We start from the raw sequence: 26,130 nt of genomic DNA, 5'->3' as shown, positions 1-26,130 counted from the left end.
GGGCGATGCTCTGCCCCTCCGGGGCGTCACTCTGCCGCGACCAGAGCCACTCTAGTGCCTGGGGCAGAGGCCAAGCAGCCATCCCCAGCGCCCGAGCCATCTTTGCTCCAATGGAGCCTTGGCTGTGGGAGGGGAAGAGAGAGACAGAGAGGAAGGAGGGGTGGGGGTGGAGAAGCAAATGGGCGCTTCTCCTATGTGCCCTGGCCGGGAATTGAACCCGGGTCCCCCGCACACCAGGCCGACGCTCTACTGCTGAGCCAACCGGCCAGGGCCTGTACTGAATTTTTAAAATTGGTTTTAGTAGTTTTTTGGTGAAATCTTGATGGTTTAGAATTTTAAGGTGATCTACCCACCCAGTGTGAAGAGGATCATATTTGTGGATAATACAGAATAAAGTTGCATTGCACTGAGATTAGCAATTAGGAGTTAGCAATTCAGATATATAAATTTACAGTAAAATATACCTTGGAGTTGAATTTTAAAATTTTATTCTTATATTAAGGTATACATGGATATCTTTTGTAAAAAATCTCTATAGTATAAAACTGTAGGATAAAAAGAAAAAAACAAACTTTCTCTCCCTTTCCCTCTAGTTCAGCCCAGTGACAACAGATCCAGATCCCATAAAAGCATCTTAGGATGTTTCTAAATTTTTATTTTAAAATAAATGAGAACCCCAGTAAGTTTCTAAAATAGTACACTGAGCCCCCACATACACCAGAAATGGACATTTGGTACAAAAACTATTCAACTAGGCAGAACTTTTCAGGTGTCACCAGTTTCTGCATGTACTTTAAAAAATGACCTGCAGATAGCACTATTAAGTTTTATCATGTGTATATTTTCAAATGCCTTCAATATAAAAACAATTTTAAGAAACTTTCACAGCCAATCCTGTGAGAATTTGAGGGTGGGTTTGGTGTGTGGACAGTGACAGAGCCCCAGCTACATACGGAGTTGCTGGTGAACAGTGCGCAGGGTGGACTATGGTGGCCAAGGGACAGTCACAGCAGATTATGGCAGGAGGTACATCCAGGACTGAGTTGCCGATCCAAAGGATGAAGGATCACACCAGGCAGGTGGCACTGGAAAAGGAGAGTGCCCTAGAGACCCGACGGAGAGCTGTGGACGAGGATGAGACCAGGAGGTCTGGGACCTATGTTCGTAATGATTAGAGGATGGGGGACTGAGCAGTGGCTGAGAAAGGCAGACACCCTGGGTGAGGGTGTTGGGGTGACATCTCTGTGCGCCTGCCCTGTACAGTGTGTGGGGGGGTAGAATGTGAGGAGCAGGGTGGGGAACAAACCTTTCTGCTGGGTGGGCAGAGTGGTGAGCGCACTGCCTTATTGGTCTGACACGGCCAATCAGCATCAGCCATTGGCACCATCCTCCCCAGAGGAGGAGGAGCTGAGCTATATGCAGGTGGGCAAAAGTGGGCTTACAGTTGTTTGTATGGAAAATAATACAATAATAATGCAAGAACTGACTTGCATGCTCTGCTCACAGCTGTAAACCTACTTTTGCCCACCCCCCCATCCCTTGAAATGGACTTTCTGTGAATTTAGCTGAAGATTCAAAGGGCACTTCAAAGCATGCATGATGTGTTTTTCCTTCAGCTCTTTGTAACAATGAAATTTCAACTGAAGAGAACAAGTTCAGTTCAGGGTGTGGGATGTATCGGAATCTAGGTAGAAACAGCAGGCGGGATTCTCCGGAGGAGTGGTGGAGGGTGCCCTGTCATGGGTATGGGGGAGGGTCAGGTTTGGGGGGGGACAACGGGTTGTTTTAAGGGCATGACAACAGCAAGAGGTTTCTGCCCAATACATCCTGCACAAGAGCTCGGTGATGAATAATGATTTGGAAGTCGTTAGGAGAGAAGTGGCTTTAAAGTGAGGAGAATGGAGGTGCTGTCTCCCAGGGTGAGTGTCAAAGAATAAAAAGGCCGAGAAAAGGCTGGCCTCTCGGAGCGCCCCCTGCTGGGCAAGGCCGGTGTTGCGGGAGTCAGTGCTAGGGCCGGAAAGCGGGGGTGCAGGGTGGCCTGTCACAGGGGCCCATGAAGGGCACGGCCAAGGTCAGGCAGGGGTACCTGCGGAGCAGTCAGTGTGCGGAGATGTGGACCGGCGGTAACTGATCATGTGATAAAGATAAAAGCGACCTCGGAGAATGTCGGGAGAGATAAGGCGCTATCACACATGACTCCCTCTTTTGTACCTAAGTATGCTGCCCCATTCTGTTCCTGCTTCCGTACTATCTACTTTGTGACATGCGTCAGTGGGGATGCAGTGTTCTGCAGGGCCTAGGGTGGCAGGCTCTGAAGGCCTTGGGGAAGTGACTCAACCTCTCTGAACCTGGTTTACTATCAGCAGAATAAGGATATTCGTACGTGCTTCAGAAGTTGGTTAGGGTGAAAGAAAGCACAAGCTCCTGTCCGACACACGTACAGCTTGTGTATGTGTATTTAGGTTCAGATACACAGCAAGAAAATACAGCACTTCGGGGTGTCCACAGCTTTAACCATTTGTATCTGTGCCAGCTCCAGGCCCTGAGAGGCCCCGAGGACATGGGGACAGCGGTGGCGGCTCTGACTCGGAACCATGCCTGTGGAGGCAGTTTCTGGCCGCGCCCAGAGGTGACCTCAGCGCCTGGCGGGGGCGGTGGCCAGACCAGTGGGGCTTCCGGGACTGGAGACCCTGAGAGCAGGCTGGAGGGACTCTGCAGAGACTCGAGGGGCTGGCCTCCGGGCTTCCCGAGAGCTGTGGGGCCCTTTCCCAGCGCACAGGCCCAGCCTTCCCGCAGGGGGCGCCCTCTGGGTGGCGTGCTTTTCGGTGGAGACGGTGACTCCCAGCCCCGGGGCGAGCGGTGTTTCAGGGCCGGAGAGAGAGCCTGTCCAGCCGGGACCGGTCCACAGGGGCCCCCCACAGCCGCCCAGGGCTGCGCAGTGGAGTCTGGGGGGTGCGAGGGCACCAGCCGGGCGTAGCTTTAGAAGAGTTCGGTTTCCAGGAACTCTTCCTCGGAGTCTGTAAAGAAAAATGCCGGTTTCAGCCCTGGCCGGTTGGCTCAGCGGTAGAGCGTCGGCCTAGCGTGCGGAGGACCCGGGTTCGATTCCTGGCCAGGGCACATAGGAGAAGCGCCCATTTGCTTCTCCACCCCTCCGCCGCGCCTTCCTCTCTGTCTCTCTCTTCCCCTCCCGCAGCCAAGGCTCCATTGGAGCAAAGATGGCCCGGGCACTGGGGATGGCTCTGTGGCCTCTGCCCCAGGCGCTAGAGTGGCTCTGGTCGCAACATGGCGACACCCAGGAGGGTCGCAACATGGCGACGCCCAGGATGGGCAGAGCGTCGCCCCTGGTGGGCGTGCCGGGTGGATCTCGGTCGGGCGCATGCGGGAGTCTGTCTGACTGTCTCTCCCTGTTTCCAGCTTCAGAAAAATGAAAAAAAAAAAAAAAAAAAAAAAAAAAAAAAAAAAAATGCCGGTTTCAGTGCCTGAACGTCCTAACCCATGTCCTCTAAGGACCGTTCTAGGAACCACGGAGACCACGAGGGAGGCCGGTGGGAGACGCTAGTCGGCCAGAGGAGCAGTCTCAATAGGGACACATTTCCACTTCCAAGACAGGACTCGAGGTGACTTGGCCACTACATCCAATCTGAGTTTGTTTCCCTAAAACATGAGATAATTTGCATAATGCATCTCTAACGACTTCGCTTGGCTATCCTTCCCTTCTACATAACTATGTCTGATCTTTGCCTGAGGGGGACCTCTAGGTGTCACACCTGTTGTTCACCCACATTCAACGTGCACTTGACTAAGCACCTACTACGTGCCAGGCAATGTATGTGCGTGCGCACACAGGGTGGAGGAGTGCGGGGCTCAGATCCAGAGGGCACTGCAAGAAAGCATCTCAGAAGGGACCCCCCAACAAAGCACGTCCCTCCCTACTTGCAGAAACGTGGGCACTCCAACAGGTAAGGCGGTCACACACCTCACTGCTGCAACCTTATTTGGTCATCTCGAGAGAACACCAGCCTAGCTGGCATTTCATGTTCAATGGGTAGAAACAGAGGACACTAGTGTGGCCAGTACAGTGACATGCATGGGGCAAGATGTGGCACAAGGAAAGCTTGCCGTTAAACCAGTAACGGCTGGGGTGTGGGACAGGAGTAGTGAGTCAGGTCTTCAGATGGGTGTCAGCAGCTGAAGGGAAGAGGCTTGGGGGGGGGGGGCAGTAGGCTTAGAAAGTATGAGTGAAGGCCTGAAAAGACAAAGTCCTTGACGTCTGCCCTTTCCTGTGCAAGAGAGTCAGAAAAAGATGCCTAAGGAAGGAGCTCTTAGCACATTATGAAATAAGAATGGTAATGTAGACCCCCCCCCCCTAATCTGAAGTCTGTGCTAGAGAGAGAAGGAAATAGCTGCAGGGAAGTAGAAACCGGTAAGTGGTCTCATCTCTGAGCTCACTCCTCTCTCTCTGGTCTCGATCTTCCTTTGCCCTCCTCTCTCCCTCTCTGATGTCCTCTGAACTTGCTACTTCTCTCTCATCTCTCTCTGCCCCCATTCTCTGTCATCTCTCTATTCCCTCTGAGATCTCTAATTTCTCTCTCCGTCCTGATCTTTCTGGACCCTCTGTTCTCGATCTTCCTTTAATCTCTTTCAGATCAGGGAGAGATCACAGAGAGAACAATAATGGAGATCAGTGGTCTGTAATCTAACTTTTCTCCTGAGCTCTCTTTCAAATCACAGATTTCTCCTCCCCTCTGATCTCACTCGCTCTCTGATTTCCTGCTGTCTCACGGATCTTGATTTTTCTTCATTCTGTCTCTTCCCTCATATTCTCTGACTTCACTGTCTCTATCTAATCTCTGTCCTTTCTCTCTCTCAGGTCTCTCTCATCTCTGTCTCTCCCGCTGATCTCTCACTCCCTCTGATCTTGACCTTTCTTTGATCTCTTTCAGATCTCTCTGATCCATCTCTGATCTCTCCTTTTTCTTATATCTCTGCTCTCTCTGAGATCTCTCTCCTTATGATTTCTCCTTCTGATCTTTCTTTGCTTTTTTCTCTCTTCTTGGATCTCTTCCAATCACACTGATCTTGACCTCTTCTCTCTCATCTTTCTCTGAAATCTTTTCTGATTTTTCTCCTTTCTCCATCTCCCTCTTTTATCTCTCCATCTTCTCTCATCTCTCATATCCTGACCTCACTTTCTCCCTCTGATCTCTTTCTTTGGTCTCTTCCTGGTCCGTATTGCTGATCTCTCTGTGGCCTCTCAGTCAGGGAGAGGTGAGAGGGAGTACAGTGATTAGTGGTCTCTGATTTCTCTCCCCTCCTCTCTCTCTCTCCTGTATCTCTGATCTCAATTTTTCTTTGCTCTGAGTCTTCCTCTCTGATCTCACTACAACCCCTCTGACTCCCTCTCACTCCTGTGATCGCTCCTCTCTTACCGGTCTCTCCCTCTGATCTCTTTCTTTGAGAGAGCAGTTGTTCCTGATCTCTTCTGAGTTCCCTCAGCCCTGTCTCTCTTCTCCACCTCTCAATCTGATCTTTCTATACCTCTCTCCTCTAATCACACTCATCTCTCCTCTAATCTTGAATCCCTCTGATCTACCTGCTGTCTCGGAGATCTCTCCCTCTGATCTTTCTGTGAGAGATCAATCTTTCCTGATCTCTTTCTGATCTCTGTCTTTGTGCCCTCAGATCAGAGAGAGATCAGAGATGAGAGGGAGTAAGACACTGCTAGTCTCTCTGATCTGTCTAATCTCTGAGCTCTCTCTCTGATCTTTCCCTATTTTCTCTCATATCTGTTCTTTCTTCCTCTCTGATTTATCTCATTCTATTTCTCTCCTCTCTCCCTCTCTGTATCCTGACCTCATTATTTCTCTCTCATCCCTCTTACCTCATTCTCTCTCTCTCTCCCATCCCTCTGATCTGCCCACTGTCTCTTTGAGATCCCTCTGGCCTCATTTCTTGATCTCTTATCTCTCTCATCGCTTTCTCTGAAATCTCTGATCCCTGTCTTCCTTTAGCTCATCTCTGTCTCCTTCTCCCTCTTTTCTCTCATCTTTCTCATTTCTCTGATTCCTCTCTCCCCCCCATATCTCTGATTTCTCTCTTTCCCTGATCTTGCACCCCCTCCGACCTCTCTCTGATCTGGATCTTCCTTTGTTCTGATATTGGACTCTCCTCTCTCTAATTTCTCCATACCTCCCTCTCTTGGATCTCTGATCTCTTAATCACTGATTTGATCCCTCTGATCTGTTCTCTTGGATCTCATTCTCTAATCCTCTGATCTGCCTGCTATCTCTGAGCTCTCTCCCAGATCTCTCCGAGTTCCTTCCTGATCCATCTCTCTGAGCTCTCATTCTGGTCTATCTTCGTCTGTGACAGCTCAGATCAGAGAGGTCAGACATGAGAGGGAGTACAGAGACAGTAGTGGTCTCTCTGAGGTCTCATCTCTGATACCTCATATCTCTGTGTGGTCTTTCTTCTCTGCTCTCTCTCTCTCTGAGATCTCTCTCTCCAGCTGATCTCTCTGATCTCAATCTTTCTTTGCTCTCTCCTCTCTCTCCCTGGTCTTTCTCTTGTGTCTCTTCTCTCTGATCCTTCTCTCTTTATCTCATATCTCTCTCCATCTGATCTCCATTTCCTCTCTATATGATTCCTCTCACTCCCGACCTTTCTCTGCTGTCTCTCTGATCTCCATCTTTCTTCATTCTCTGACTTCTCTATACCTCTTCTCTTTCAGATCTCTCTTCTTCTCTCATCTCTCATCTCCTCTGACCTTGCTATCTCTCTCTCTCTAATTTCTGTCCTCTCTGTAATCTGCCTGCTATCTGAAATCTCTCTCCCTCTGATCTTACTTTGATCTCATTTGAGTTCTCTTCCTGCTCCATCGCTCTGATCTCTCAGGATGAGAGGGAGTCCAGAGAGATTAGTGCTCTCTCTCTGATGATAGTGACTGTGATCCTGATCTCCTTCTCTATAATCTCTTCTGATCTCTCCCCTTTTTCTCTGTGACTTCTCCCATCTCTTCTTTCTCTCCAATCTCTGATTTATCTCTGATCTAATCTCGAGCTCTCATCTCTGATCCCCATCACTCTTTGCTTTCTGATCTCTGTGATCACTGATTTATCTCATTCTGTGATCTCTCCTCTCTGATCTTGATCTTTTCTTTGCTCTCTGCTATCTCTCTGATCTCATTCTCTACTCTCTCTAATCCCTCTGCTCTACCTGCTGTCTGAGATGTCCTTCAGATCTCTCTCTCTGTGACCTCAGATCAGGGAGAGGTCAGAGATTAGAGAGAGTATAGAGATTAGTGGTCTCTCTGATCTGTCTGTACCTCTTTCATCTCTCTCTCCTATTCTCTGTGTGATCTTTCTTTCTGTGATCTCAATCTCTCATATCTCTTTCTCTGAAATGTCTTCTCTGATTTCTGTTCCCTCTCTCTCTCCATCTGATCTCTCCCTGTGATCTCTGATTTCTCCCTCCTGATCTCCCTCCCTCTCTCCTTCTAATCTGACACCCTCTGTTCTCATTCTTTCTTTGCTGTCTTTCAGATCACTCTCGATCTGAGTTCTTCTCTGACCTGTCTCCCCTCTAGCTCGTTCATCCCTCCGTGTGCTCTCTGGGAGGTCACAGAGATCAGAGGGAGATGAGAGCCCTCTGATAATTCTTTCTCTCTCGGATCTTTTTCTAATCACACCGATCTCCCTCTCTGACCTCTGTCATCACTCTGATCTTCCCCTCCCACCTTTCAGAGCTCCCTTATCTCTCACTGCTGTCTCTCCCTAATGGGCTCGGTGGGTTTCCCTGACCAGGTGTTGTGTTCTCAAACATTATAGAAATGTCCTACCTGATAAGCGGTGGGCATCTCAGAGTTCACTGTGTTCCTTGCAGGCCTTTCAATCCGAGCCGAGCCCTTCTCCGAGGGACTGACCATCGCTGACACCGCCCCGAAAAAGAGCCTCTTAGGGGACTGAAGACTTTGGATGGGAGAGTTTCCTCCTTGGTCTGCAAGTCGAAAACAATGACATTTCATTCTCTTTCAACTTCTGCCCTCCCAACACTAACAGAACAGCCACTCCGTACAGCAGAGAAGACAACATTTTGAGAACTGGAGAGGGGAACTCCACCTAGTGATGTCCGCGACCAGGACAACCATGCTGCCTTCTTGAATTTTACTAAGACTGCAGTTAACCCAGCCCCTGTGTTGGGCAATGTAGGCAACTAAAATATTTTAATTATAAAACACATTTCTGGTGATCCAACCTAATGAGCGCTAGAAGAGTAAAGCACATACGAACAGCTCGCACCCTTCCCCGGACACGGGTATTGGATGTGAGCATGTGCAGGAAACCACAGGCAAGTCCTCCTCAGTGAGTGTCCTACTCACAAGGACAGTGGGAGTGACCAGCTGTGAGAATCCAAAGGGATGACCCTGACGACAGAGGCCCTAGATCAGGGGCTGGGAACCTATGGCTCGCGAGCCAGGTGTGACTCTTTTGATGGCTTTAATAAAAAAAAGATAATGTTAAAAATATAAAGCACTCATATGTTACAATCCATTCATTTCCTACCACTCATGTTCATGGTTGCGGGTGGCTGGAGCCAATCAGCTGTCCTCTAGGACAACACCAAATTTTTATTGGATAATGCATAAAATGGGTCGTTGTGAGGTCAGGAAGTAAACTTCCCTCCTTTTAATCAAGTAGTCACCTAGCTAATTGCAGAAACCCTTTTGATGAAGAAGATGGCTAAAAGAAAAAATGATGAGTATCGTACTTTTCAGCAGGAGTGGACAGAGGAATTCGCCTTTGTGGAGAGAGCAGGTTCTGCAGTATGTCTAATATGCAATGATAAAATTGCATCAATGAAACGGTCAAATATAAAGCAGCACTTGGACACACGCCATATTACATTTGCACCAAAATATCCAGCAGGGGACAGCAGGAAGAGAGCGTGTCAAGAGCTACTGTGCAGAGTGCAAGCTAGTCAGCAGCAACTCCGTGTTTGGACCCAACAAGGTGACTGGAATTCTGCTACCTTTGCTGGTGCTTTAGCAATTGTGAGAAACGGAAAGCCATTCACAGATGGGGAGTATACCAAAACATTCATGCTTGATGTTGCCAGTGAACTTTTTGATGACTTTTCGGATAGACAAGATAATCAAACGAATAAAAGACATGCCTCTGTAGCAAGAACTGTTCACGATTGTACCATCATGGTGGCAAATCAAATTGAGGCAACACAAGTGAAGGACATAAATGCAGCACCATTCTTTTCTCTCACTTTGGATGAGTCAACAGATGTAAGCCATTTATCCCAGTTCAGCGTGATTGCAAGGTATGCTGTCGGTGACACACTACGTGAGGAAAGTCTTGCTGTTTTGCCTATGAAAGAGACAACAAGAGGGGAGGATTTATGCAAGTCTTTCACTGAGTTCACCAAAGAAAAAAATCTACTGATAAACTTATTTCGGTGTGTACTGATGGTGCTCTGTGCATGGTGGGTCGTTTACTACACTGAAAAACTGGGAGAGTTTAAAGATGCATGCACAGCAAGTGACCCTGCTCAACATCTTGATCTCCAGCAGCTAGCGGGCTTCACATCTAATCTCCTGCAGTCATTCAAAGCGCGCTTTGGAGAATTTCGTTAGCGCACTCATCTTTTTAAGTTCATCACCCATCCACACGAGTGTGCAGTGGACAGCGCGGACCTGAGTTATATCCCCGGTGTCTCAATCAGAGATTTTGAGCTACAAGCTGCTGACCTGAAGGCCTCAGACATGTGGGTGAATAAGTTAAAGTCACTGAATGAAGATTTGGAAAGACTTGCACGACAGCAAGCAGAGTTGGCGAGCAAACACAAGTGGGGAGAAATGAAAAAACTTCAAGCTGCGGACCAGCTGATTGTCTAAACTTGGAACGCTCTTCCCGTCACATACCACACTCTGCAGAATGTGAGTATTGCTGTACTGATAATGTTTGGCTCTACGTAAGCATCTGAGCAGTCTTTCTCACATCTAAAGAACATTAAGACCAACCTACGATCATGTTTAACGGATGGAAGTCTCAACGTCTGCATGAAGCTTAACCTCACCACATATCAACCAGACTACAGAGCCATCAGCAAAACCATGCAGCACCAGAAGTCGCATTAATGGTAAGAAGTACTTTATCCATCATTGGTTAGCAACAGCATAACGTTATTAAAAAGAATTCAGAGACTTAGTGTTAGTCTTACATAAAATGCACACATTTACTTGTATTTAGTGTTAAACATATTGTATGGTTCTCACAAATTACATTTTAAAATACGTGGCGTTCATGCCTCTCAGTCAAAAAGGTTCCCGACCCCTGCCCTAGATTGTACGGAGAAGCCGCACCGGAAGTCACGCACCTGCCCTGGATCTGTCTGTGCAGCAGCCGTCGGGAGACCTGCTTGTGCTCCGGCGTCTCGGCCACCCTCCTCGTCAGCAGTCTGTGCGCACCTACAGTGTAAGCAGGAAAACACTGAAATGTGCACAGAATAAGGAGTCCTGAAACTATAGTGCTCACTTATTAGCACTAACATCAGTCCATCTTGTTGGAGGCTCTTGTATTTACTATTAAAGTGTGTGAACATGTATTATGTGTGAATGCCATTTCCTAATAAGATGAACCTGGCTGAGATATGTTTTCTCAGGAGAGAGGTAGCCAGTGTCTTCCATTAACAGATTGTTGCTAGAGTTGTGGCCAGAGTGTCCTGGACAGGCTTAGAGCTGGTTACATCTTTAGGGGGTATATTGCTTAGGTTAGCTTGTGATGGCTTCCACTCCATGTTAGCTTGAAATTAGGGTGAACATCACTGTTAGACAAAAATTAAAATGTAAGCTATTGCACTAAGTACTCAAAAAAATAAAATACAGAAAGCCCAAAGACATGATTACAATGATTAAGCCAGCACATGTTGACAAAGAGACACTTTACCTGCCTATCGCTGCACACCATGGAGGCTTCCACCTGGTCTTAATGACAGAAAACTCCTAAGTACCTTCACTCTGGGCTTCTGCTCTGTGTCACCTTAGTGACAGGGAGGCACTCAAGGCCTGAAATGTTAGACCAGCCACCGGAAATCCATTGGCATCCACGGAGCCGCTCACGCTCATCTCCCCGGATGGCTGGGACGTGTTCATTGCCCCCTCTGCACAGTGCCCGTGTGTACCTGAAATGCCGAGGTTTGAAATACCTTTTCCTTGTATCAATATTTTGAAAGCTTCTCCTTGAAACGTGAAAGGTTCTAAGGATTCCTTCATTTCTTAAGGGAAAGAAAAGGGATGAAAAAAATCCTCCCATAAACTGCTAGGAGAACAACAAAACACTCTCGCAAGATAACATTTTAACAATCTACTTACTCATTTACAGGCACCATTAGTGAGGGGCTGCGGTGGACACACAAGAAAAATACATTTCAGCTTACTTTACAAACCGGGGTGGGGGTGGGGGATCCAGCTTCCCAGTGATTGTAGCGGAGAAATGGACCAATTAGTTGTAGCAAAAATGAGAAGGAGAGGCAAAGAACTACTGTTTTCTCCTTCAAAGCGCCAGATTGACATTATGTGTTTTTCTTAACCAGCTCTGGGAAGGCAATAAGCACCGCTCAGGGCTGGGATGTGGGCCAGACGCGCTTTCCGGCGGCTCCCACAGTGGTGGGGACGGCCACCTCGGTCTCTGCATCCAGTGCCAGTCCTGACGGGCGTGCAGGGGCCCCGGCATCTTCCCACAGACGCCGGCACACGGGCAAAGCCGCCTTTTCCTGCACACACCCGTCTCGGCGCTGAAGTCAGCCCGGATGTCAGACATGCAAGAAGGGGGAGGGGGACACTTGGTCACAACTGTCTAACTGCTGGGCTGTGCACCTGAAACTAACACAAAGTAACATGGAATGTCAACAGTATAAAAAGTCACAATTAGAAAATGGAAAAGGTGGAGGAAATTGTAAAGCAAGCCTCGGGTGCTGCAGACAGCCCATTGCAGTCTCGGGGTCACGCACGGGCACTGGAGCCCACACTCGGCCCCGGACTTCAGGCTGAGATCCCAGGAAGCCATGTGGTGCTGTGCTGTCACCAGCCACCTGGGAGCTGCAGGAAAAGGTCCTCAGGAACTCCATGCCCATCAAACTCTTCTCTCTCAGAACACAGTGAGACTGCAGACACCAGTGGCTGGAGTCTGTTTCCTCTTCGGTTGGCCTCTTGCTCCCCAGCTGTCCTTCCATGATTTAGAGCAGAGGCCTTCAGCTGCCGGTCTGTGGACCTGTTCGCCAGACATTTCATGCTGCTCTCGGAAGAGCTAACCACCCTGAGGTTTAAGAAGATTACTGACCTAACAGTCTTAGCCGAATTCACTTACAGGGTGATTTCCGCCTTAGCGGTCCCCAAAACAGTTCTCCCATTTCACCACCCCTCAAGTGTAAGAAGTAAAAGCCGCAGCTTTAGGCCAAGAGTCCTATTCCCAACAATGTCTGGGTCCCTCTCACCATAAGGCCACTAAACAGGACTCTTCTATGTTAGAACGTTCACTGCAGACACCTTTGAACCAGATGGATCAGAGGGACAGAAATGCACATACAAATAGCTCTTTCCCCAAGCATTGCACACACTGCAGACAGCTCCAGTTAACAACCTGCGGTCATGCATAAATTCCCATTACAATTGCTGAATTCACCCATTCTTCCATGTATCCACCCACCCACATATACGTTTAATATCTACAGATTTAACAGGCGCGCGCACACAACATCCATACATGTGTGTATTAGAGACACAGATGACCTCTCTCTCATCAGGTATGGAGCTGGGTACGGGGGCTGTAGCAGTGGACCAGCCAGCCACAGTCACGGCGCTTACACACTAGCAGGGAAGACGTGACGTGACAAGGGAATGTGACAGAGCTGTAAGCTTCACTTGGGTTCCCATGCCTCCAGTGGGTCCCCTGGAGTCCAAGGTCAGAAAGTGTCCGAACTACGGCCCACACCAAGGCCAGTGTACCAGTGTCTGCTGACCCACTGTCACCTGGCAGTGCTGCCTTCTCTCAGCTTCCTGGCTCAGGGTATTTGCTGGGATTACATTTATTTGAGTTTTGCCTATTGATAGTTCCTTTTGAGAGTTTTATTATCTTTGGGGGGAAACACCAGTGTGATCCTAGGGAGAGAACGAAATGTTATTGTTACAGAATGTGATGGATTTGAGGAGGTTGCCATGGAAACCACTCGGTTTTGATGATGAAAGATGTTGGTATATCCTCTGGAAAGAACTTGAAATGGTAAGGATACTTGATCCTTTTCTGTGGCAGAGACAGCCAAGGAAGGACCCGATTGAGTTCCCACACTGTACAGTGGGCAGCCTTTGTTTCTCTCCTGCTGCCACCAACACCAGCACTCACCCCTTTAAAATAAACAAGGACTCTCAGGTCTTCATGACACACAAGCCCGGAGCTCAACACGCGGCAGTGAGAGGAGGACGTGCAGTCTCAGAACATGTTTCCCCGAGGGCCAGACTTCAACCCCATTAGGAGGTCAGGGAGGAGGTTGGAAACTGCGCACTCACAGGGTAGGTCTGCGTGCCCAAACCCTGTCCCCTGCCTCTGTCACATCAGCTGCGAGCTGGAGCCACCAAGCTGCTTGGGCCCTCGGGTGTTAACACGAAGGAAACGCTGAATGACTGAGGACAGAGTGGACTAATCTTAAGACATTCGCGTGCAGCAATGTGGGACCTTCCTGCTCTCCTCTGGTTGCGGTGATGAGCAGCAGGAAAAAAACGGGCTGTTTTAGTGCAAAAGGCCTTGAGGTTTAATAAGATCGCTGTCAAGAGCGAGTCGTCTCCTTTCTCAAGTGACCTTGTACAGGGCGTGCACGGAGGTCAAGGGCACTTCCCGAGTCACAGGGGAGATAAAATACAGCTCAGCCTCCTAAGTTGTTTCCAGCTGTGTGTGTCTTTCCCCTTCAGCTCGACGCTCGGCTGTCCTCCTCTGTCGTCCCTGCCGGGCGGCAGCACCAGGTGCTACTTCCCCGAGACGGCTTCCTTCTGACCTGACCAACATAACCACGCAGAAACACAAGCAACGAGAAACCCCAGTTGTTCGAGGGCTTAAACGCACACCTGAGCCAGACTGTGTTTAAAAGATTCAAAAAAGAGGTGGATACTGCCCAGGCCACTGCCAAATGGGAAACTGATTCCCAGGATCGAAGAGCCCAAAACGGGTGGTTTCTCAGTCTCCCTTTTTAGAAAGTGAGCCCATTGACAAGGGCATCACTGTCACTGGCTGAGTCAAGCCTGCTGCTGCTGCAGCTGCACAGGGGATGCCTGTGACTACGCAGGTTCCTGTCAGAGTGACGTTATCGCCCATAAGCACAGTAGTCCAGCTAAGTCTCATTGTCAAGGGGACTGGTGGATGCTGGAGGGGGAGCTGTCATCCAGCCAGGTGCACACACAGCCTTCTTGTTGCCATGGTTCCTATACAGTCGTTTACTTTGAAAATGTGAGTTCTAATACAATTGATACATTAACCCTTTGAATAGTGAGTTCTTTTCATCCTCACTGAGCCCCAGGAGTGAGTTTTTATTCAAAAAGTAAAATTGGTGCCTGACCAGGTGGTGGCGCAGTGGATAGAGCGTCGGACTGGGATGCAGAGGACCCAGGTTCGAGACCCCGAGGTCACCAGCTTGAGCGCGGGCTCATCTGGCTTGAGCAAAAAGCTCACCAGCTTGGACCCAAGGTAGCTAGCTCCAGGCAAGGGGTTTCTCAGTCTGCTGAAGGCCCGCGGTCAAGGCACATATGAGAAAGCAATCAATGGACAACTAAGGTGTCACAACAAAAAACTGATGATTAATGCTTCTCATCTCTCTCAGTTCCTGTCTGTCCCTATCTATCCCACTCTCTGTCTCTGTAAAAAATTAAAAAAAATTAAAATAAAGTAAAATTAGTTCCAGTTACAGTTTTATTAACTTAAAATCATGTTTGTTTTATAACCAATGTGGACAAGTCCTGCAGGGGGTGAGGAAAACGGAGATGCAAAGACCCGACTCCAGGGACCAGGTTCAGTGACGCAGATCCACTTTCACAAGTTCAGCCTATAGGGTTTTACAGTGTCTTCCTTATAGCCACTGGCTGAAAAGATCAGGGAGTTGCCTGGTTGGCGCTGAGTCACTTCCTTATAGCGGGCGAGCTCCCTTCCTGGGTGTGCCCAGGAGGGTTCTGGGAGCTGGAGTATTCTCACAGCATTGCATCAGCCACAGCTGCTAGGAATGTGCTCTGTGCTCCACCCACAACCAACTTATGGAAACAAGAAGAACATACATTTGCCTTTTTTGAATGTTGCCTTACAACATGTACGATCGTCCTCTAGATGGTCAAGAGGCACGAGGACGTACATGAACGTTCGTACTACTTTAATGAACACTTTGATCACAATGTGAACAAAACTGTGAACCCCGAGAATATATGAAATACACACTCATGCGCCTCAAACACCTGCCAGGGAGCCAGCCCACCCCAGCTGGTTCACCCCTTCTGTCCAACGCCAGAGGGGCCGCCTCCACTGCCCACGGAAGCGGGCACTGAACATCCTGCCAGCTCTGGGTGCTTGTTTGCTAAGGGGAAGTGCCACGTTTACTGTAGCGCTCCTGCATGTGTTTACCATTCCGCATAGATAAAGGTAGCCACAATTTTTACTAGATTTCTAGTTTTTTTTCATCCGTCTCTGTCAAGTTTCTCGGTGTTTTGCTCTCAATGCCTGTGGTTTTCACCGCATTTTTTCTGAGCATGGTGTCATCACTTGCTGTTGCCACCGTAAAAATGGTACCTCAAACATGACTACTCATGACAACACAAAGTAGACTTCACTTGGGATGACCATGCAGGCCCTCCACCAGATCACGTCAGCATCAGAGGGAAATAGAACCACCCGAGAACCACCTGAGAACAGGAGGGCTGTAACTAAGGGTACAAAGAAGCCACAGGGAGAACCGTAGGTGGCAGAGAGAGGTGCAGGCGCACCACACCCATGTGGGGGCACAAGAAGCTGGAGGGAGATGGAGACATGCAGTCAGTGTGTCAGGCACCGACTTCTGGCTCCTGTCATATTGCCTTTCTGGATGAGTCTCGGCCAGGAAGTGTCTGTCCGCGTGGCGTCACTGCTGGGCTGACAGCGCTCTGGTCTCTCTCAGTCTCATCTCCTTAACCAGGTTTGAGCTGAAACTCTGCATCAGGCCCTGCCAGGGCAGCTTCCCCACCATTTACAAGTATTTGAACACCAGCACAGTGAGTCCGGCCCGGCATGCCCCAATACTGTTATAGCCGAGCTTCTGGACCACCTGTTTCCTGAGTGTCACTCTGCCTGGCCCAGTGGTGCCCACTGGCATCCACTTTGCCATGTTTAATCCTCAGGACACGGACGAGTACATTTTCTTGTCTGACTGGTGCCGGAGCAGTGGATAAAGCATCGGCCTGGGATGCTGAGGTCCCAGATTTGAGATCTCAAGGTCACCAGCTTGAGCATGGGATCATTAACATTATCCCAAGGTCGCTGGCTCAAGCAAGGGGTCACTGGCTCTGCTGGAGCCCCCCGCCCCACCCTACCCTGGTCAAGGCCTGTATGAAAAGTAATCAGTGGACAATTAAGGTGCTGCAACTACAAGTTGATGTTTCTCATCTCTCTCTCACACACATTCTCATGTTCCTCATTTGGAGGAGGGACTTGCCTAAGCTCCTACCAGCTTGGGTCTGACGCCACAGCCTGAGCTAACTGGTTTGTGTTCGGGGCTGAGCATGGTAAGGTACTAGAATTCTTAAGTCAGACACTGTGTGGATGGTTCTGGGGCCCCAGGCCCGCACCCCCACAGCTTCCCTGGAAGCGGCTGTGCGCCTGTGCACTGACACCTCCGGGACCCCAGAAGGGACAGCTTCTTCCCCAGGGAGCTGAGCGAGGCCCGTGGGGACAGGGGTCCCAATGCCCCTGCTCTGGGGGGCTGCCAGGACAAGGTTCCTTCATGGATCCTTGGCAGCTGGCGTGCCAGGCCCTGCCGTGTGCAAACCTCCACCCTTCAGCTCCCTGCTTATTAGCATCTCCAAAGAGGTGTCTGGAGGACCAGCTGGTGGGCGGACCAGCCCGGACCCAAACAGCCGCCATTACTGGTGTGCCTTCCATCTGTCCGTCTGCACTCAGACACGGAGATACACTAATCAGGGACTTGGCAGTGACCACATCCCACTCTCTCTACACATCTTCACACAGCTCTAGACACTGCTGGCAACCGGGCCGCTTGATTCCCCAGGCTCTGTCTTACTTCTCAAAGGGGAAATCTAATCCACAACTCCTCCTCGCCAGCTCAGTCAGCATAAATCTCTATTGGCGCGTGACCTGCCCCGACCTGGGAGAAAGCTCCTGCAAATCCCCTATTATTCACATTGATCTTATATTATCCGAGACTGTTCATTAATTTTCAGGGTCTCAGCTCTAAGTCACTCAGTCTCTAAGAACACAATTCAGGGCCTGGAAGGAAAATGAGGGGCTTTTGGAGATACTTAGACAAGAAAACTTAATCTTTTGAGATTGAAAAAGAAAAAAGTCTGCTTTCACAAAAGTGACTGAGGGCGACTTTCAGAACCAGAGCCGTGCACTCTCCAACTGGACCCAGCACGGCGCCTGCTAGGGTGGCACCAAGCCTAAAGGCCATCGCATAAACATTTGAGAAGTCACACCGGCCACTCACGGGACCACCAGGGGGGTCACTGCTGTTGGCACTCACAGTGTCATTGCTCAAGGCTTGTCCTGGGTCCTCACAGGAGCTATATAGCCCCAGTGATCTTCCTGATTTCTGAGGGGTCAAAATGGCCCACGAACCACAAATGAGAGGTTCCCTTGTTCAGGACCACCCAGATCCCATGTGTTGGCGCAGGTAGGGTCGAAAAGGAGTATACACTTCAGGTTCATTCAAATGGGCTTCACCCAAGACTCTTAGAGGGAACCTGTAATGTTTTAACTTTCAAATCTTGTTTTCAAAATCTGTAAAGGAGCTAACATGCTGCAGAAAGACCATCAGCTCGTACTACTTGAATACACCCCCCTCCAATGTATTCTTCCAGTTGGATTGCCCTGGAGTGGCTGCAGGCATGGTTGGTATGCAGCTAAGGCTAATTTGGGTTTAGTGAGGTTTTTGTTTTTATGTTCTTTGTGGTCATGTCTGTAGTTATGTGATTATTAGCCAGCTTCGCATAGAAACAGCCTCTGGAAGCCCCTCCCGCCCCCCACGCTGACTCACCAGACAGGGACGCACATCTGTCGGCTGAAAGATGAGGATCAATGTGATCAAAGGCGCTCAATACACAAGTAGATGGCAGAGCACAGGGCACAGTCTGGTGCAAATGGACCCAGAAGCTCGTCTGCGGCTCATTCAGCCGGGAGGAGCTGGGCAGGAGGGGCAGGTTCCCACACCCGGTCAGAACGAGAGCTCTCTCGTCAGGAATAGACCTTGACAAGCATAGACCTCTGTAAATGTGTCACAGACAGATTCTGCTTCACGTATAAGACCTGAAACCACGGAACTCCTAGTAAAGAACACAGGCAGTAAACCCTTTGATGTGGTCCTTAGAAAAAATATCTTTCTGATGTGTCTCCCTGGCCAAGAGCAACAAAAGCAAAAATAAACAAATGGGACTCCACAAAAGTAAAAGGCTTCTGACAGCTTCTGACACCATCAACAAAAATGAGAACAACCTAGGTGCCCATCAGTGGACAAGTGGAAACAGAAGACGTGGTGCGTATACACAGTGGAGTATTACTCGGCCGTAACGAAGCATGAAATCTTACCATTTGGAACACCACACGTGGGGCTTAGGGTATTCTCAGTGAAATAAGTCAGAGAAAGACAACCACGGACGTACCTCGGAGACATTGCAGGTGGGGCAGACAGCTGCAACGAAGCGAGAATCCCAGTAATGCAAGCTGTGGAGGGTCTTCCTTCAATCTGTGAAACACAATATAGCAAAGCACAAGGAGACAAGGTGCGCCTGCCCCACCTGGTGTCATTTATGTGTGTGGTCTAGGAAAAGAGACGAACAAAATGGAAACAGTCTCCCAGACCCAGTGGACAGAGTGACGGCCATCAGAGGGCACGAGTGAATGGGGAGATGTGGGAGATGGAATAAAGGACACAAGCTTCCAGTGGTGAGTCGGTCATGTGAACGTAATATACAGCACAGGGGACAGAGTTAAGAGTATCCTAATAACCGCACGGAGACAGGCCAGCAAAGTTGTGGTCAGTTTGTAAAGTCTGCGAGCGTCAGATCAGCATGTTGGACACCTGGAGCTAATGGAACATTGGATGCCAACTACACTTCACTAAAAAAACCGGTCCTGGGACCGCATAGTATTCTAATTAACAAAGACAATTATTTGAAAGCATGGGAAAATAAGTCAACGCATTCTTGTTAATATGACGTGAGATATTGACAAGGGATGAAGCTAACATGAAACACCCGCACCATTATCAGTAGGGCGTTGACGATAATTACGACACAGTGAAGAGTGGCAGCAATCCCAAGGCCAGTCAAGGGACACCGGAACACAGGACATTATCTGGGATCTCACGGTTCCTGTGAAAGAATGCTGGCAGAGCATTTCCCAAACTTGACAGTAATTAACGTTTCCACGGTATTTCCCTTACCAGTAATGGTTTGTGTAACTGAAAAAATCTAAACTCTTAAAATTGTAAAACAAAACCAAATTTTGATCAATTATTAGAGCAAATGTAAATTCCATTTTAGAGGAATGATACCAAAAATAGTTGCCTCATAAACAGGCAAATAAAAAGTCAACAAAGTAAAAAAACCCATTTAATTGGTAAAAACATTACTTTTAGATTTTGCAGTTTGTTATATTTGTTGGCCATTTAAAATGTATTTTGTTACGATGTCAACTTTTCAATGAATAATTACTTTGCATGTTATTTTCTTTTTATAGCATTGTCCTCTTTTCTTAAAGAGGCACCAAAAATGATGTAAACTTTATGCCATGTGACATCAGGATCCAAACTGTGTGTCAGTGCCTTTTAACTGAAAATGACAGCTTAGCTGAGACGACAGGAATCGGGTGTGAGGAGTCACGTATGTCTGCACCAGGGCCTCAGACTAGGCTTTGGAGACTCAGCCTCTCGCTTTATTCCCCTTCTCTCCCTCTCTCTATCGCCCAGCTTTCTATGCTGGTCCGTATTCCGTCTGGCTTCCTTTAACAGCAGCAGGATGGCTGTCATTAGCAACAGACGTGTCCCTTATGCTCACAACAGTTGTCACACTTCTGACAGAAGTCCCACATTGACGCTCCTTGGCTTGGACTAGCTCCTGAGCTCATGGGGGAACAAAGCTGGGGGGTGTCTCTGGGTGGCCAGCCCCCGGGTGCAGGTGACAAGCTCTCGTCTGCCACAAGGAGAGCCCGGGACACAGTGAGAAGACGTCTCTGAAGAGAATAGAAAAACTGATCTTAACAGGAAGAGGAACGGATAGCAGATTAGCAAAGAGAGGCTTTCCACAGCACATTTATATTTTCTTTCACATTTTCTACTTAGTACCTGGCTAGACCCAGGGGGCTATGACCACAAAGAGACACGTTCCTGGCCAAGCACTTGGAATGATGAGGAAAACGCCATGGATTTCTCATCAGGATGTGTCTCTTCACTTTAGTTGACCCAATTTTTTAGGTTATAAAGTGTAACGTGGTGCCGAAACAGAGCTGCCTGACCCAGAAGGGAAACCAGGGGCCAAAGGCCCATCGTGAACCCTGTTTGGCACACGTCGAGATTCCAGGTCCGTGTGGACAGAACCGGAACTACTGCTATGGGGCATCTGACTCGTGCGGTAATTTACATATGCATTTCTAGTCCTCAGTCACCGAGAGTGTGTTTTTATGCACACCTTCAGGGAGAAAATGTGACCCTCAAACAGCTGAACTGAACCGTCCCCAATCACCCAGTTCCTTTGCAGAAGAGCGAGCATTCGAACTTCTTATCTGCTACTTTATCAGTTACACCACCTCTAAAACCATCCTCTGAATAAAGAAAACTTTATTCAGGCCTGTGTGTGACCGTCCAGCAGAGGGAAAGTCTTGCTAGATGACCCCATCACAGTCCTCGTTCACGTGTGCCAGTGCTCTCACCGCATCTCCAATACCCTGCAGACATGAACTATCACCTCCCACAGGGGCAGGGGCTTTGCTGGGTCGGTGTCATCAAAGCCCTCGAGGCGGGGAGCAGGCATCAGATGACATTAATATCAAAGAGCTGTGCCTTTGTAGGCTCTGGTCTGATAGGACAGTGGTCCCCAACCTTTTTTGAGCCATGGACTGGTTTAATGTCAGAAAATATTTTCATGGACCGGCCTTTAGGGTGGGACGGATAAATGTATCACGTGACCGAGACAAGCGTCAAGAGTGAGTCTTAGATGGATGTAACAGAGGAAATCTGGTCATTTTTTAAAAATAAAACATCGTTCAGACTTAAATATAAATAAAACGGAAATAATGTAAGTTATTTATTCTTTCTCTGCGGACCGGTACCAAATGGCCCACAGACTGGTACCAGTTCGCGGCCCCGGGGTTGGGGACCACTGTGATAGGAGGACGGGCCAGTGCCTTCTGGAAGTTACAGGGCAGGCTCAGTCTCTGTGCTACCGCCTTCTGTGGGGGCAGATGTTTGGGCACGCCTGATCCACTTTAGGGGACCTTATTAGAAACATCTTGAGGTTCTGTACCCTTTATATTTTGTGAAGCAAATTAATATAAATTAGCCTTGAAAGAAATTCAGAGATGCGTCAGAGGTATACAAGAGATAAAAAAAAATCTGCCAGGAAGAAGTCAGAACAGTGAACCTAGAGAAGTAGCAGCCACAATGCCCGCCAGCGGGTCCCCCTCGCCCGTCCGGTGCCCAGCACGGGGTGGGCAGCACAGATTCCGAGAGCTGCTTAAGTGAAGGGAGTGCCAGCTCCACAGCATGAGATACTCCTGTTCCAGACGGGTGGTAAAGCCGTCCGCAGAGCTGGCACGAGCCCTTCTCGAGGAAGGAGGCCTCACCTGGGGGCCAGGCCAGCCACGAAGCTGACAGCGCCCCACCATGAAGGAGATCCGAGGGGCAAGAATTCCGTAAAACAGGGCCAGCGGGCAGGGATGGTGGAGGGTGGGCCCGCTGCCATGAGCTCTGAAGGGCGGACAGAGCACCTCTTAAAGGAACAGGATTTTCTGGAAGCCAACCGGAAACCATCCTCTGGCAAACGCCCACATAGTACGACTCCAGGAAGGTGTGTGATCCCGGGTGTCCCAACAGAGGGGCGCTTAGGCTGGAAGGGGGCGCCGCCTGTTACACTGACCACCTTTCCTGCGGTCCAGGCCAACCCCACACGAATGGACAAATTAAAACCCAACCAAGATTTACAGTTCTAAAAAAAAATAAAAAAGAGTGACTGTGTTGTTACTAAGATTGACTTAATGTGCAAATATCAGGTTAAGCTGAATGTCTGTAAGGTTGAGAGCAGGGCTCCAGTGTCTCGGTGGGAAAGAGACAAGCTCAGGCACAAACGTGCCGCGCTGACCCCTGGGAGGAGAGAGGTCTGTGCTTGGACACTGCGCCTGCGCAGGCCTCTGCACTTTTGCCGGCACTGACTGCTGCGTTCCTCCACAGGATGCAGACCGGAGTGACCTGGAGCTGTTCAAACAACTTCTCACGGCATAGTGGATAGAATGTCCACCGGTGATGCTGAGGACCCAGGTATCAAACACCAAGGTTGTTGGCTTGACCATGGGCTCATCTGGACTGGACGTAGGAGCATCAATATGACCCCATGGTTGCTGGCACGAGCCCAAGGTCGCTGGCTTGAGCAAGGGGTCACTGGCTCAGCTGGACCCCGCCCCCAACTCCCTTGTCAAGGCAACTTTGAGAAAGCAATCAATGAACAACTAAGGAGCTGCAACGAAGAATTGATGCTTCTCATTTCTCTCTGTTTCTGTCTAACCCCCCCCCCTTGATAAAATAAAATAAAACAACATTTCTCACGGACAATAATGAGGAGACAGAGTCACTACAGGCCAGGGGATTTTATGATTATCTATGTCTCTCCTTTTCTCCACACACCAAGCCTTTCCCCCTGATCATTAGAATGGAAGCCTGGAATAGCCCATGATCCATAGGCATGCCTCTGAAGATTATTAGAACTGTCCATATATTAGACTATAAAGATGACTGGAATAATTTAAAAACTTTGATTCTTAAGGCAATAAAAATGGCAATTAAAAATAAAGCTATAAACAACAAAATATACTCAACTAGTTCTATCTTACTTTCTTAAATAGCCACAGGCCATCCAGACCTTTACCTACTGAATATTAAGAGTATAGTCATTACAGAATCAATATATACCAGAATTTGTTGAATTTAATTGAATCTATAAACAGATAATTTCACAGCCTCAAAGTCTATCATCATTAAAAAATAATAATTAAAATTAAATCCTTCAACAAAAAGGAATAAAATACCTAGGAATAAATTTTACTTTGGAGGTGAAGGACCTGCCCCCTGAACAGTGTAAGAAATTGATGGAGGGAAAAAAACTGAAGAAAATACAAATAAATGGGAAATATTCTATTTCTAGATAGGAAGATTTAATTTTGTTAAATGTTCACACTCTACCCAAACAATCTAAGATTTGATGCAAGCCCTATCAAAATTTCACTGGTCCATTGTACAGAAGTAGAAAAAAACAGTCCTAAAATGTGCACGCAACCACAAAACACTCTGAATGACCAAATCGATTCTGAGAAAGAAAATAATGGTGGCGTCACACTTCCTGACTGCCTGGCGAGGCCACCCTGACCCAGACAGCATAGAAAGTGACACGCAGATCAATGGAGCAGCAGAGAGAGCCCAGGAACACACCCACACCGGTGTGGCCAATTCATCCAGGACAAAAGAGGCACGAACACGGGGAGAGGACAGTCTCTCTGGTAAATGCTGCTGTGAAAACCGGACAGCCACGTGGACAAGAATGACAAGGGGCTGCTCTCCTGCACCACACACAAAAATCAGCCAAAAATAAAGACGTGAACAGAAAACCTGAAACCATAAAATTCCTTGAAGAAAACAAGAGGAAGGTTTCACATTGATCTTGTCCAAGAGTGTTTGGACTTGACATCGAAAGCAAAGAGACAAGTCAAGCCACTTCAAACTAAAAAGCTTCTAAAAAGATACCTTACTGAATGGAAGAAACTATTTCTAAATGACATATCTGATAAGGGAATAATATCCAAAATATATAAAGAACTCCTAGAATTTAATCAATCAAAATAGATCAATTAAAAAAGCAAAGGGTCTTAAGAGACACTTCTCCCAGGTACCTGCTTTACCAATCAGGAAAACGCAGATCAAACCACCGTAAGGTACCATCTCGCTGTCAGAATGGCCATCGTCAACAGGACAAGAAAGACCAGAGCCCAGAGCCACAAGGACATGGTGAAGAGAGCACTTGTGCACGGCTGACGGGGATGCAGGCTGATTCGGCCACTACAGAAACCAGTGTGGAGGTTCCTCAAAATGTTAAAAAACAGAACATATGACATAGCAACGCTACTTCTGAGTACGTCTGAAGAAAAGGAAGTCACCATCTCAAATCATCGGCACCCACCTTCACGGCAGCATTATTTACAAATGTGGGAGCAGCTGGACGAATGGATCAACATCATGTGGTTACATGTGTAGTTTTCATACATATCTTATACTTCATATATGTGGACATCCTGCCTTTGTGACAACATAGATAGAACTGGAGGGCATGATACTGAGTGCAATAAGCCAGAGAAAGACCTCACTTTTGTGTAGAATCTCAAAAAAACTAACCAGCAAATAAAGACAACAAATTGGTGATCGCCAGAAGTGAGGCTGGGTAATGGAGATGGGAAAAATGGGTGGAAAGTTAAAAAAAAAAAAGAATAAAATTGAGTTCTACATGGTCAATGAAAAAGAAAAAAAATATATAAAATATAGTCAAAAAGTTAAGACACTCATAAAAATGAACGTGGAAGCTGGTAAATTGGAAAACAAAGAGATGGTGAATAAGGCACATCAAGATTCTGTTTCTGATGAACCTCGCAGCTGGCTGGCGCAGCCCAGCGTCCGGGTCTGCCTGGAGACGTGGGCAGGCCTCCCCAGCTCCAGAGGAGGAAGGCTAACAGGCCTGGGCTGCACCAGAAGGGAGGACGTGTGGCTTGAATGCCAGGTGTTGTGCTAGAAACGTCCCCATCTGCAGGGCCATTTCATCCTCGTCACCAGGACTGGTGGCAAGCAGTGTGACACCCCAGAAGTGAAAATGGGCTCTCAATCATGTGATAACTTACCCCAAATCTCAGAGCAAAATGCTCCAGAACCAGGATCCGGAGTCAGGCCCGCAGGATGGCCTCCTATCCCCGACCCCTAGCCTCTCTCATGAGTGCGTCTCTAGCCCCTCCCACGGGCTCGCCTCTCCGTGGGTCCCAGTGGCTCTCTCGATGCAGAATACAGGGGAACCAGGTCGCAGGAAACCAAGTGAGCGAGGCCAGATTTATGAAGCTCCAACACATTAGCCCCTTCCGTTACCGGGGTTGAGGGGCCTTCTTGCTACCAACCCCCCCACACACACACACACACATACATGCGTGCACATGCATGGGCGGGGTTTCTCATTTTCTAAGGCGGTGGGCGTTTGGAAGCTCAGGCTTCCAAGATACGGGGAACACAGACGGGAAAAGTCTCCACGTTCTCACAACACGAAGAAGGCAGACTCAGCAGTCAGCCAGGGCCAGCTCATGTCACATGGGCACGGTCGCCCGGCCCCAGAGCCACACAAGGAACTGGACCTCAAGGCTCAGGTGAGGGGATCATCAGAGGAGGGCGCAGTGGAAAGCAGCCCAATCTCCATTCTACTGCAAGCCGCGAAGCAGGATGTAGGCTAGTGTCCTAAGACGGATGAGTCGTAAGCTAAGGCGGAGGGGAGTGAGATGGCGGCGGGGGGGGGGGGCAGACTGAGAATCGGGGAGTGCAGTCTAGAACAGTCAAGGATACAGAGACCTCCTGGGCAGGGACAGAGATGACCAGAGGAAG

At 48.6% G+C, this 26,130-nt stretch overlaps 1 protein-coding gene across 2 annotated transcripts in view; it reads right to left on the bottom strand.

Annotated features, from left to right (window-relative positions):
• Positions 1 to 2,461: 2,461 nt before the first annotated feature.
• Positions 2,462 to 26,130, bottom strand: part of AGBL1 (AGBL carboxypeptidase 1) — an 837,820-nt gene continuing 814,151 nt past the window's right edge. Inside the window, exons 23-25 of one of the 2 annotated variants that reach the window (XM_066239188.1) lie at positions 10,384 to 10,474; positions 7,838 to 7,995; positions 2,462 to 3,017 (exon numbers count right to left, since the gene is read on the bottom strand). In XM_066239188.1, coding sequence (XP_066095285.1) covers positions 7,864 to 7,995; positions 10,384 to 10,474 — 223 coding nt within the window. In that variant the 3' untranslated portion in view covers positions 2,462 to 3,017; positions 7,838 to 7,863. Of the gene's footprint in view, positions 3,018 to 7,837; positions 7,996 to 10,383; positions 10,475 to 26,130 lie in introns of those variants that run through there. The other variant, XM_066239190.1, reaches the window with a different exon arrangement.

This window comes from Saccopteryx bilineata, chromosome 7 (assembly GCF_036850765.1).
Source record: "Saccopteryx bilineata isolate mSacBil1 chromosome 7, mSacBil1_pri_phased_curated, whole genome shotgun sequence".
Taxonomy (NCBI): Eukaryota; Metazoa; Chordata; class Mammalia; order Chiroptera; family Emballonuridae; genus Saccopteryx; species Saccopteryx bilineata.
Note: the sequence above shows the minus strand (reverse complement) of the source record. Positions and strands in the feature narration are given on the sequence as shown.